Raw genomic sequence first — 14671 nt, forward strand, 5'->3', positions numbered from 1 at the left:
TTATAGAAGTGCTAATCACAGCCACCTATACACATTAACATGATGACCTCATTCCTTGAAAATGCCAGTGTTTCATAGGTAGCTGTCTGATGAGGGGGGAAAAAAATCAAACTCAGTAGCGTGACGGAACATGAAAGCTACGCTCAGAGCAGTTCTTTGTCCTTACATGTACTCTGCTGTGTTTCATGTTGCTTAAAGCGTTTGTGTTTATGTTGAGCAATGTGGACAGTCCATTATCTTGTCACATATCCTTCTGTAATCCTCTTGTATTGAATATGTATATGTATATACTGTTTTAAAAGATTAGTGGTGATGGTTCCCAAAGCTAATCTCTGTATGATATTGCACTTGGCTGATAAAGTGTTTTTGCGGTTTGATCACACTCTTACAACAACAGCTTGGTATGTCCGCCATCATCCTCCCGAAGCCATCTTCCTATTGGTCCCTCAGCTTTGGCCACAGCTGTGGCAGCCATCAAAGTAGCGGTGCATAGGAGGCCTCTCATTGGCTCGCAGCAGATCAGGTATCTGCCTGTGACCGACTGATTGGCCGTGGAGGTGTCAGGTATCCCAGACGTCTCTGCCATCAGATGGGGCATGCCAGCTCGGTGGCAACTGGTCTGTGTTTGCAGTTGCTATGACAACGCTTTGAAGGATTGTACACAGGCTCATGAGGATGCAGCCATGCCACTTCTGTGGCCCTTGTTATGATTGGTTCACACACACACACACACACACACACACACACACACACACACACACACACACACACACACACACACACACACACACACACACACACACACGCACACAACATAGATACACCCAGAGTCTACCCTATAATCATTTGAGTGCGATGCTTGCGTTGAGCTTATTGTTTCACAAAGATGTATGGTCTGTCAGCGCACAACAGGATATAATAAAACATGTCTTTAAATGCCTGTTTTCTTTCCTTCCCACTGACTTCCCTTCATGTACTCTGTGAATCGATGCCATCACAACCATTAGGGGGCAGCATTGATTGAATAAATGCAACAACATTAAGAGCAACTCTCCTCTCTGTTTCTCTCGCTCTCTCTCTCTCTCTGTGTCACACACACACACACACACACACACACACACACACATACTTACACACAAAGGGGGCACAGACATGGACATGATCAATTATGTGTCAAGCATTTCTTCCTCAATGAATGAATGGCCCAATGACTATAGGCTACCGACCGTCTATTGTCTATTGACACTGGAGACTAAGTTCTCATGCAGTTCATTATCTCAAAAGGGGACAACTAGAAAGAGATCCAAAGAGACCATTAATCATCATTGCCTTCAGACGGGAAAAAAGAAGGGACCAAAATAACACATACTGTAACCCTATACGGTAAAGTGTAAAGATTTTTATAGAACAAAGACACTAAATTATAGCCTATAGTCATAGCGGAAATATTACAAACACAAGCCTTCGTGCCACGGTGATGATTATAGGAATATTTTGAATGGCCTTATGTTATGGCATAAGTAGGATGTAGCAGGTACAACTCTTGGACTTAAAGGGGCAAAAGTTTTGATCCTGTAAGCACTTTCACGAACACACCTTCAGCCTATCGCGTCCGTTTTTTCCTCACCAAAGCTTTCAGTATGACTAATAACTCCAAAGTCCATTTCAATTTGGGTCAATAGCTCAGGCCGAGGTGGTGGGGGTGGAGATGTGGGGGTCAACCCAATAACGCCCCCCCCCCCCAACCCTCTCTCTTGCCCTTCCCCTTCTCCCCTCTATCTACCATCCATCCACCCCTCCACGTCCCCATAAATGCCTTCGCTTCCTGCTTCCAAGTTCGGACAGAGCGCTGTGATTGGCCGCGACTCGCACTGTGGGCTGTTCCCCCTGCGCTCTCCTCGGCTCGGGTTACAGTTGAGCTCGAGCTGCTGCACACACCGGAGCGCGGAGTGTCACAGACGGTTAAAAAAAAACAACATACCGGGATGGAAATGTTGGTGAGCTGATTTAGAGCCACCTTGAGGGCTGGTGAAGCACGTTTAATCTTCCCTTGGCACTTTTTTTTTTGTGTCCGGGCAGCAGCAAACAACGGGAGACCTACCAGTAGATTTACGCACTGACCACGCAGCATGCCCGAGTTGGACTAGAATCTGCCCTGCTGGAGCGCAACTCGCACGCTGAGAGCCCCGAGGAATATTTACAATAGAAACTCAATTCCTTTGCGAAGAAGAATAGCAGTGGGAGGAGGGGTGAAAGATAACACTGGAATGAAGTGGACCTCGGGATTCCTGGCGTGCTACGGAGTTGTGACTGATGGATGAATGTGGTCGTCTGTAGGCTATATACAGCGACAGGTACAGACACCACCAGGGGAGCTTTGACAAAGACACGGTGCATCCCTTCATCGACAGCCGCATCGCCACATTGTGTCTCTGAAAACTACCGTCGGTTAGATCTGCTCCCTCACACAGCAGATCGTTGAGTTGAGTTCTCTCGACAGAGAAAAAAAGGTCGTGAGCGACTGTTTTGTGTCTCAGCCACAGGTCAACCAGGACACTCGGGGCTGTTTTCCTCCTGATCCTATCAAGAACCGAGGGTTTATTCGTCCTGCAGACAGTTCAGTCAAGGACACGGGGTCTGGAGCTGATTTAAAGAAGTCGGAGAGAAGGACATGTATCTGATATCGACCTCACATGCTCCCGACTGATCGTAGCTCACCTTCCTACCGGGCGAACCACAGATAAAGGCTGCCAGGCGCACAGTCCGTCGCTCTGAGTTATCGGCTCACTGTCTGTACGTTTATCAGAATGGCGGGACTCGGTTGTTGGAAGTATTACCTCTGGATCTTTATTTTAATGTGCAGGTCGGCGTTACCTTCAGCCAAATCGCTGGAGACTATAATTTGGAGCTCGCAGAATTCCAAGTAAGTCTCGTATTTCATTTGCACAAGCATGCCAAACTCGTTGGGTGTGTGCGTAATGGAGGACTAACATTACGGGAAAAGTTGCCATTGTGTGCAAGCTGGGTTAAATGTTCTGTTAAATGTAGCAATTATCTAAGAAATAACATAATTCATTTAGTTGAAATTGTCATCTCTGCGCCGCAGAGTTTTCCGTTTTATTTCCCACGGGGGGAATTTCCCAACACCAAAGAAACACTGTAAGCACAGGCTCATACAATATACAGTAGGCCTCAGCTGAATCACAATAATAGATGGTTAATTATAGTAATTTATGGCAGAATTACATACACCTTTTTTTATTTTCCTACTGATGGTATAGTCTTCCTGGACATTTCAATCACGGTCATCAGAGCTGTGAGAGTTTATCCTCTCTTTCTCTACAATTTATTGTAATTGGTGTAATTAGAGGAGCAGACAATGAAGGCGTAAAGTCAAGTAAACCGTGCCAAGTGTGTCAAGGTACAGCACGGGCTTCTTCTCCCTCTCAGGCCGCTTCAGGAGCCCCGAACAAGGGCTATGCGCAGGCGTGAGAGGGCCACACTCCGTCCCAAGTCCTCAAGTTTGAATTTAGCTTTCCCACAAACATGCATGATAAGATGGTTTCAGATATCAGAGAGGGAAATGCTTGAAACGACTTCATTTTTTCTTTAATTGGCCTGGCTTGCCTTCAGCTTAATTTCTACTCATGAAATGAAGGGTAAGTGTCTCAAAAGCAAGCAGCTGAAGCCAGTCCCCCCCCCCCCCCCCCATAAAAATGCATATTATTCCCATCAAAACAAGCAGAGTGAGCCCAGACTACTGATAATAAATTACGCTCTGGTAACAATTATCACCCACTTAGACTTGACTCCCATTTTTACATGTTGTTGGAAAGCATTCTTAAGGGGAAAATAAACCAAAAGAAAGAAAAGAATCTGTACAGCTGGCGCTGACCTTCATTTGAGCTCACAGCACCGAGGGGAAATAGAGAGTAGCTCGACCAGCTTATAACTAGAACTTACTCATTCAAGTGAATCCATGATTTATCCCCCAAATGTCAGATGTCATAGGAGCTCGTTTTGCAGTCAGTGAGTATGAATATTGCTGCCATGTTCACTGGAGTGTGTGTGGCCCCGGCCTAATGGTGAGACTACGGCCCATCAGCTTTTATTTGAGTATGGCTGCAGAGGTAGTGGAACAATGAGCGTCATCAGACAAAGATATACTCTCACGCACGTATCACACACGCACAAAAAAAATCCACACCTTCAGTCATGGGTAGACAAATGAAAAAAAGAAGGGGGATGGGGGGCATTTATTGATTGATGATGTCACCTGGAGGGAATGTCTTAGAAGGTTACCATTCTGGGTTTTTAGAGATTGAAAGATCATTTCTCCATCTGTTTCTCCACTCGGCTCCTCGTAAAAAGTCCCCAAGCCGGCTGAATATTTCATAAAGTTCACAGTGGAACAATAATGCACTCTGCGAAGTGTTCTCTCAAGCTAATTGTCCTGCTGCTGGCGCTTTCGAAAACAATAGACAATTACCTTGCTGTGTGCAGACTTTACAATAACACGAGACAAACCTGTTTTTCTTCTGAAATGTATCAGTCAGCAGCGGCGGCTGATAGGCAATAAAACAGGAATACTATTGCAGCAATCAGCATCCATCTTCGCTGTTTGTTGTTATGAAGTCTATCTCTCTGTCTCTGCCTATTTTGCTCTGTTGTGATAACAGAAAGGGAACCCTATATAGAAATGTACAGTACACTATCTGGTGACTTATCTAGATTTACGATGTCTCACTTCCTGTTCCTGCATTGGGGAGCACTGCTGCCTCAGCTAATAAATTAATCTGGCCCTCTGCTCGCTTACTGTACCACATACACACAAAATATAACAATACCAGGGCCTCTCTACAGGCCATGAGTTATGAGACAAAGTATAGGAAACCAGCAGGTTTGGGCCACTATAGTGTGTGTGTGTGTGTGTGTGTGTGTGTGTGTGTGTGTGTGTGTGTGTGTGTGTGTGTGTGTGTGTGCGTGCGCGTGTATGTGTGTATATGCTTATGCGCGGGTCCCTCCGCGCATTCCGGCTGTTATGGATTTTCATGTGAGGATGCCATCACTCCCGCTCCTGCATTATCAATAACTGGGGTTTGCTTAATTGATTTCCTCCCAGCGTGCTCCAACGGGCAACATACATCATCACTGTAGCGCTGTCTAGAAAGAAAAATAATAATAAGAAACATCCGTGAGCTGAAGTTTTGCTGCGGGATGTATCAGACCTTTTTGATATTTAATTTGAGGACAGATGAGTGAAATGGTGAGGTGGCGTGGGGGTGTTGGTGTGTGTGTGTGTGTGTGTGTGTGTGGGGGGGGGGGGGGGGGGGGGGGTTGTGGGAGAAATTGGATTAGTTCTCATTTAGCTGAGTGGGATTATGCCAGAAAATGTCACTTTGTTATGACTGATCACGTCCCATTGGTTTGGCTGAGGCCAGCATAGCGATGCACAGGCATACTATATACATGCACACGCACGCACACACTGACGCTCCCAGTGTGCTCAGGAATGCTGCAGTGATTCCAATTTAATGATAATCTGACAAGGTTGCCACGAGTGGTTCCTGAACGTCCTCTAACCCTTCTCGGCTAATATTTACCTCATGACCTGTGGCTACCACGGCCTGTTTGCCGCGGCTCGGGAGACAAACAAGACGATGGGATGGAGATGGAAAAACACACTTGCACACCTCTGAAAACATACAGCAAGGGAAACTGCCACAGGCCGGCCAAGAGTCTGCTGTGCTGGTTTTGAACTCTTCGCATTTCGGTGAGGCTTGGAAGCCATTTGCAGACATTTTTTGGCCTCTGTGTCGGTTTTAAAGCCCACAAAAGAACACAAAATAGCATGAGAAGAAAGAAAGGCGTTTGTGTTGATGAAAGTCAACTGAGGACTCTGTTTCTGTGGGTCTTTATACTTACTCAACTCATTTTACTGTCCATTGACCTCAACTGTCTGGCTCATAGTTTAACAGTCGAGTGGTTTGGTTTTATCGTGCCTGCGTGGTTTAACGGTTCAGAGAGTTTGAGATTAAGCTGAACTTGATTACCAATGTGATATTTAGCCAGTATGTTTATTTTCTATTCAGAAAAATCAATTTTGTGTCGTTTTTTTAAGAGTACTTGAGATGATGAGGCAGCAAGTGTATTGTTTACTGTGTTTCACAAAACAGTATAATTTGGATTTGCTTCCATATTTAGTTTCCCCCATTTAGGTAATTAGGGATAAACTGTTTCGTGAGGTAATGAGGACAAAAACAACTTCTGCCTTCTTCATTTTAGAGGCTGCTGTTATAAAAGCAAACAGTTTCAAGGTTTGTTCTCAAACACTGAGAAGCCTTTGACTTCTGCACCACTTCTAGCCGCTCCACTACGCTGACATTCAGACGTTACAATGATTTCAACAGGAGGTTAAAAAAACAAACTGCAAAAACCTGAAACTGCCGCAGCCTGTTGAACAAGAACCGGCTGAAACTTCAGGACAAGACGAGAAACAGGGTTTGGTTCGGAGTCCAGGGGACGCTCCCCTCTCCTGCCCGCTGCAGTGCAGGTCACTGCTGAGAGGGTCAGAGGCCTGTTTTTGTTTCTTCCCTGCCTCACGCCCTGCTGCTTGCCCCCTATACCCTCCGCGATACGCACCTTCTCTCTTTGCCTCCGAGTCCCCCCTTTCTCCACCCTTTAGACTCTGATCGTGTTTCCCCCTGATAGAGATCTCATTACACACAGAGAGGACTTAGAGCCTGAGCCCCACTCAGAGAGAACGAGAGAGGGCTGACCAATAAGAAATACTTTGAGAAAGCAACTGGCCCACGGTGCTGTAAAGGCACCCTGTGTCTCACTCTAAGGACAGCTGCGTTTGCTTTTATGTGTGTGCACTTCTGTGTCGACATGGCTGTTGTTTCAGCGGTGGGTAACGACGGATTCTTCATTTGGTTATCTACATGAGGCACCTGGGCTCCGAAAAGGGTGCAGGGCTTTAGGTTATTTCGGTGGGGAGAAAAAAAAATGCAGCTTTTTCATGATGGTTTCGCTCCAGATGGACTCACTTTATCCGCTGGTGGTTTGGCTGCCACATCACTGAAAGCTGATCGGTGTGTTTTTTGTGTTATTGATGCATTCATTTCTTTATGTTCAAGCAGTGGCGCGCATGAAACCAAGCCTCGTTCTTCAACTTTGGGGCAAGTCGCATTTGCAAGTAATTTTTCAGGATTTCTTACAGTTTCCAACTGTTCGTTATGACCCACAGCTACAGTCGGTTTTCTTTCAGGATAAATTCTCGGAAAACAACAGCTGAATGTAAGGAGTCATTTGGACGAATGGCCCCGGGGCCAGAAAAACAAAACAAAAATTATTGAAAACAATCAGCAACAACTTTGCTAATCAATACAGAGAATTTGAATAAAATCTGCATTTAATATCACATAATTGATATGTACAGTGCTATAATAGATTTCCTAAAAACTCATTTGAGAATCTATTTATGGCTGCACTAAACAAACGGATACAGATCTACAGATCTACAGACGGTTGCTACAGATCAAGATGCTTCATTACATTAATGCAAGAATCCTGAACAACCTGATACAAACAGGGATATTGTAGAAATAGTTACCAAGAGATACCATGCCATAAAAAGCATTCAAACATTTCTGATAGAGGACAAAGATATATTTTCTTATAGTAGATCGTCATTTTGCCTAAACCTTACGACTGATCTTTTGTAATTTATTAAACAAAAAGTTATTGTGGGGATTTTTTTGCTTGTGTCTGTTTCATATAATTTAAAATTGTTGTATTTTCAAGTGTTTGTTGGACAAAACTTAACACATTTGTAGATGTCAGCTTGGGCCTGGGAAATTGTGATTCAGATATTTCAAGATTATATGACATTTTGTTGTCTGAAAGTCAAACCGATAACCATCTATTGCCGCCCTAGAGCAGACACGTGTATGTATCGGCCTGTATCTTAATTTGAGAAGTTTTGAACCACGATTCTGGACTGGCAGATATAGGCGTGACAGTTCACGGGCTTCGTTTTTTTGCTGTGAGTCACAGAAAACTATGACAAATAGCGCGAACTGTGTTATGCAACAAACATTCTTTGGCAGTAAAACCACATTAGTTTAAGATCAAAGTGGGATAAAACAAACACAAATTATATTTGCTCTTTATCTTGTGCAGTAATTATGAGTCCCATTTTATTATATATGAAATAAATTACAGATCAATATGAGTTGTGTTTATGTTTACACAGTTTCTCTGTTCATACTACCATCAAAAGACACGAAGGCGCATATGAAAGGGACAAGTTTAAGCTTATGGAAGTGAATGAGTGCTTGAGAGTGCATGTCGGTGTGCCATTGTTCTTTGTCCAGCCACAGTGGAGCATTAAGGAAGTGTTAGGAGCGTGCCAGTGTGCCCCTGTGAAAGTGTTGAGGGCTGAGTGGTGGCTGAGTGTGGAGTGGCTGAACAGTGGCTGCCTTACAGGCAGTTAGCGACCCGGCTTCATTAGACGGAGGCCTGGCTGGCAGCAACCAGGAAGTTCCCATCAGCTCCAGGTCTGCCAAGCAGAGTCACAGGCGCTGGTGCTGGAAAGCTTCCCTTAAGATTTCTACTCGTCGCCTCGCCTGTGCTTTAGCGGAATCAAGGAAAAATGGAGAGATGCAGAGTTACAGGAAGTGGAAAAAAAGTTGAATGGGCAAAGTCTGCCTTTTGTTTGCCATCTTAGTTCTTTTACATAAGAGCAGTTGAAAATAAGGGGATTAAACAGAGGAGGAAAGAGCTAATGTAGAGCGTTGAAATGCAGCCCTGGGCTCAACCGCACATCCTTTCAGTCCGGCATAGAGCTCCTAGATTACTTCCATGTGTCAGTGCACGGGAGAAAGAGAAGGAGAAAAGAAGAAAGGAGGACAGGGAGAGAGAAGTTGAGCAATTGAAAAGCAAGTAGACTAGGATTGGTGGAGATCAGCGGCAGTATTGGACAGTGGAACGGATCTGTGTGACAGCCATCTCTAAAACCATTACCCCTGCGGCTCCGACTCAGGGAACTCGTAACCTCCTCCTCCGGACTGACCTCATAGACTTAACTCTTTCTCATAGAACCCCTCTGTGCTGCGGAGGCAGACCTCATCAGATGCCAATCCCAAACAGCGGGCAGGCAGCCTTAACAGCCAGCTGCACTACACGTTCTTTAAAGACGTCAGGAGTTGTCACCGGCGTACAGGCAACCAGGGATCTGTTTCCTCCAGTTTGCGGCACTCCAAAGACTTTTGTGGGGAGGCTGGAATTTAGGGTTCCCGGACTTTGTGGAGGGAGATGACTGATCCCAACAAATAATGACAAAAATGTGTGGGATAGGGCAGGAAGTGCATGTTTATTAACAAAATAAAACTGGTAAAATCATTGAGGTGGGAATATAAATTATGATGCAAGTGTATAAGGTTGCGCCATAATTTATATTATAAAACTTTTTCTTGCTTTTTTAAAACTACAAAAAAAAAAATTGGAAAATAATCACTTCACTCAAACTTTACTTTTTACATTTACGAGTAATTATTCCTACTTTTTTCAGATTTTAAAATGACCAAAACTATATTAAAATATCTAAATACAAAAAATATCTTAATTTAACCTTTTAAGCCCGAGAGGCCTCCAATTGGGGGCCAGGAGAAGACTGAGCAAAACTATTATTAAAATATGGACTTATATACTGATATTTACACATCTGAATAAATCTCACAAGTGTTCCCTTTATTATTACACCAACATTATTCAAATAGTGGTTGCAGAGATATACTCTTTTTTTTTTATTATGGGTGTGCAATTTTCGAGCAGAGTTGTTTTTAAAAGGTTAAGTTCAACTTATTATCTTTAGAAGCTTTTTTCTGGAGCTTTCAACTGAATCTATTAAATTACAATAAATATAAAAAAAAGATTGAACTCAAAGTACAATAAGTAGCTTTTCTGGCAATTTAATAAGCTTTTCTGGAACTTTCAACAGCATCTAAAACACTACAAAAAGTTTACTAGACCAAACACAGTAAAAGTCACGGTCCATTTACAAGCTTACGACGTAAATTTACTTGGTTTTTCTGAAGCTTTCAACCAACACCTCAAAATCTTTTTGAGTGTTTTCATAGTTGAGAGTTTCCAGTAAGAGGTGAGACTTTTGTAACACATAATCTTTAATGTTCCTCAAAATATTACGTATTCCAAAAATAATCCTAAAATACCCCATGATAATATAATATAATATAATATAATATAATATAATATAATATAATATAATATAATATAATATAATATAATATATTATAATATAGTATAATATACTATATTATAATATAATATAATATAATATAATATAATATAATATAATATAATATAATATAATATAATATAATATAATGTGATATAATATAACATAATATAATAAAATATAGTATAAATGTATTATGGCTGTAGTTGAACTTTTCCATTTACCTGTAGCTTCCAAAATGGAACAAAGTGAGCTTGTAATATTTTTACAGGAGGAGATTGGATAAAGTATGACCATACCCAGCCAACTTTGAACATACCATTAATGATCATCATGGAGCTCTTTGTTCAGTGTTATGAGTACACTAATGGAGTGACAGGGTAATTGAATGGAGTGGTAGGATAATAGAATGATAGAATGATAAAGTAATGGAATAGTGTGGTAGCGGCCCTCTTTTCCCAGGGGATACCCCCCGTAAGTGTGTCAGCGTGGCAGATGGGCGGTCTGTAACAGCCCCCCTCCCCCATGTTAATTATAAAGCATCATAATCCATCTATGGCATACAGAGGCAGGACATGGAGACTATTAGGGGGAGCATGGAAATGGCACAGTGTATAATCCTCGGGACTTTGCCACTATTAGGCTCCCCAGGCATCGAGCAAAAACCACTCATTTCTTCAGTAATCTAGTTTGAGCAGCCCCTGTCTTTCCTCTCTCTCTCTCTCTCTCTCTCTCTCTCTCTCTCTCTCTCTCTCTCTCTCTCTCTCTCTCCCTCTGAAAATGTGTGCCCCAAATTTTCAGATGTTAACTGGAAGTTTGATTTATCTTAGATTTTTTTTTCCTCCCAACTTCATTTTTTCCCACCATGCCCACAGGCAAGACAGACAGCCCCCCAAAAGCATTTGAGTTTGTGTGTGTGTGTGTGTGTGTGTGTGTGTGTGTGTGTGTGTGTGTGTGTGTGTGTGTGTGTGTGTGCGTGCGCGCGTGTGTGTGTGTGTGTGTGTGAGTGTGTATGTGAGTGTGTATTCATGCCTCCGTTAACCCATTCTGCCAAGTCTTGGCTCAGCCTTTTCTAAGCAAACTCCCAGCGTGATCCTGGTCCCCCTTGTGCTGGTGAGAGGAGTTGGAAGAAAAGGCCTGTGGGACTCCTGCTGCTCTCAGGCCCGGCCCCGGCCCCTCCGCCCGCAAAGGCCCGGCCTGGGATTTGGTGCGCGCCGGGGCTCTGTGTGGCAGCTGTGACTGACGCTTCAATCGCCTCTCCCTGGGACACCCCAGTGCAACTCTGCATTCCCTTTCACACCTCGGAAACGGGGGGAAAAAGACAATTACACACATATTCAGCAACCTCCTTCTCCCAGTCTGTCCCCAATCCTGCATCTCTGATGTACGGCCATTTACCAGATCTATAAAAAAAACAAAACAAGAAAACAACATTTGTAAAGTTTCTTGTGTTTTGCAAATAAGCTCTCCTTCTAAACAACTTGCAAATTAGTTTAGTTGTCTGGACAGCCGGTCTGCAATTTCATTACGTATTTGAAGCTGCTCTTGTTTATTTAATTTTTTCCAAGTTGTCCTCTCCCAAAGTAAACAGTATAACTCAGCTATTTCCTTTGAATTTCCCTTGATATTTAGAAAATGTAAGTAATGGAAAAAGATTTGAGCCTTAAAGTGAAGTTAATGCTATCATGTATGGATTGTCAGTAAATTGAGTTTGTCTCTGGGCTATTGGAGCAGGGACTCGTAAGCCAGGGGGATTTAAGTCTCTTAATTGAATTATTTTGATTGCTGACTTGATTGATGGAGTCAAATGCGAAGCGTTTTCCATGAGGTTTTTGTCCGACTAATTCTTCTTCCAATAGAGCCATACCAGACAGATACAATAGGAACCTGCAATCAATCACAACTGCAACCCTGAGCATTTTGTTTGGAGAGAAATGTGCCTGCCATCAGGTCCGAGCTCCACAAGCTATCCAGACAACGTTAAAACCAACAATGACATCAGATAGTAAAGCACTCTAAAGTCTAATCTTCCCATAATGCCATGCTAAACCCCACAGAGACCCACGGCAGGGAGAAGGGCTTTTTTATGCCCCAGTGCTGCTCCTCCTCCCATGGCCTCTGGTTGTGTGTGTGTGTGTGTGTGTGTGTGTGTGTGTGTGTGTGTGTGTGTGTGTGTGTGTGTGTGTGTGTCTGTGTGTCTGTCCATGCATGTTGGAAAGAGAAAAAGAATTCAAGAGTGAATGGAGATGTCACTGTCAGACTCTGGCCTCCACATGAATCCGCTCCAGAATGGCCATATTGGCAGCTTGTGTGTGTGTGTGTGTGTGTGTGTGTGTGTGTGTGTGTGTGTGTGTGCGTGCGTGCGTGCGTGCGTGTGTGTGTGTGTGTGTGTGTGTGTGTGTGTGTGTGTGTGTGTGTGTGTGTGTGTGCGTGTGTGTGCGTGTGTGTGTGTGTGTGTGTGTGTGAGAGAGAGAGAGAGAGAGAGTCTGTCGGGGGTCTACCGTTTCCCCTTCACACCGAGTTCTTACGGCCGTGATTGGAGCTCGGCAGGACACAGGTCTATATTTCATCCTATTCATATGAGGGAGACCGTTTCATCTCCCACACACATGTTTCCCATCAGATGTGTGTTTATTCTCCCCCATGATGTGCTTGGCCAGGGAAGCCTCTCATCTCTCCGATATTGGAAATAAGAGTGAAGGTCTGCTAAAGCAAACACAATATCCTGAAGCTCTCAGCTCGCTTTATGAACTATGCAGAGAATAAGGCCGAAGGCGCTGCGTTGACTTGATTTAATGAGTTACTGTGGTAGTTTTGCCTCTTAAGGCTCTGTAATATAATATTTCACACTGTGATTTTAACTTGCTAATCTTAATGTGTGCTGCTCTTTCCACGTTCCGTTGTCTCATCTTCCATTTTCCCCCCGCGCTGAAAACTTTGACTACTTTTAGCTATTCTCCTCATCTGTCTCTCACATCCCCCCACTGTGAAACATGACAGCACAAACCTCCACCAACATCACTCCTCTCTTCTCCTCTCCTGTCTCCAAGATGAAAGCTTTCCTTTGCAGACAAACTTCTGAGTCCTCTCTGCGCACAGGGCCCGGGCCTGTGTTGCTTCTTTTTGTAGCTCTGTTTGCTGCATTCTCTGATTTATTTATACACGTCTGATTGTAGCACCTCATGCATGTCAGGAACCTGAGAGTCGGTACCTTGCATGTGCATTATGCGTGCTGAGTCAAATTTGTATTTGAAATATACATGAATGCATGAATATATTTATTGTCGAGAAGCCCCTGTGCATCAGCCAGAGTCTCATTTCCTGTCGTGGCCCTGCTCTGGAATGGAGTGGCGTGATCCTTGAAGGCGCCCCACATGCGGCCACCAAATAGAGCGCCTGGTGCACCTCTCACACAATGGCAGGCTCGAGAGAAGGGAAATGATTTGGCTCCTCTTGGAGGGATTGGAGCAGTCGCTTCAAAGCAGCGTGCTAGCTCAGGCTTTAACCGGCCATCTCTCTGCATTAGATGTGCGTCCTGTGATGAGCCTTTGAAGGGTCTGAGCAGTTCTGCCTGGGAGATTGCCATTGCATTGCACGGGTGTTGGGGTTCAGCCTTCGCAAAGAAGGCTTGCGAGTCGGTGGCTTTGACAGGATTGCGGTGCTCCGCTCAGCGTCGCCGGACTAAAACGTGTTGGAGTGAAAGCCGCAATGTGACGAGTCAACAGCTGCTGTGTCACGTTTGGATGTACACACACGCAGACGCATATCACAGGGGAAGGTGTGTGTGTGCGCTCCGGCTCAGGAGTCAGCTGTGGTTGGCTTGGGTAGATTAAGATTTGAGTGTGCATTACAGATGGCAGTAATAATGATCAGATAGCCCTTGTAATGGAGACGGCCCAGTTTGTAATGGCTTCCTAAAACAACACATGGAGCGTCTTTACGAGGCCACAATCCGCCCGGTTATCACAGAGCAAACTGTGCGAATGAGAATAGCATCATGTCAAACAAGCTATATTAGCACACACATCACTCACATATACACACACACACACACACACACACACACACACACACACACACACACACACACACACACACACACACACACACACATTTCATTTTAATGCCGACAGCCTGCATTTTGCCTGCGCTCTGCTTGTTAAAGGCGAGTGTTATCAGAGGAGACACAGACTCCCGCTACACCAGTTAGGCCGTCCTCCCCTTTTACATTCACTGTTAATGAGCCTAATGATGTGTGTCTCTGCGATTGCATCAGTCAATATGCTGTTCAATATGGGGTTTAGAAACCCACTGACAACTTAAGCATGTCCGTCTGGATAAGATCTCCCATCCAAGGGAGGAAAGAAAGAGCAACTAATTTGTCTTGGATTTGATGGGACATGTGTAGCT

At 44.0% G+C, this 14671-nt stretch overlaps 1 protein-coding gene across 1 annotated transcript in view; it reads left to right on the forward strand.

Moving 5' to 3' along the window:
• Positions 1 to 1924: 1924 nt before the first annotated feature.
• The window catches only part of efnb1 (ephrin-B1), a 58057-nt gene continuing 45310 nt past the window's right edge, over positions 1925 to 14671 (forward strand). The window contains exon 1 of the mRNA XM_069170467.1: positions 1925 to 2923. Within this exon, the coding sequence (XP_069026568.1) occupies positions 2808 to 2923 (116 nt within the window). The 5' untranslated portion in view covers positions 1925 to 2807. The remainder of the gene's footprint in view (positions 2924 to 14671) is intronic.

Source organism: Embiotoca jacksoni, unplaced genomic scaffold, assembly GCF_022577435.1.
Source record: "Embiotoca jacksoni isolate LCO1_2020_lvr unplaced genomic scaffold, fEmbJac1.0.p SCAF_5, whole genome shotgun sequence".
In the NCBI taxonomy this organism is placed as follows: Eukaryota; Metazoa; Chordata; class Actinopteri; family Embiotocidae; genus Embiotoca; species Embiotoca jacksoni.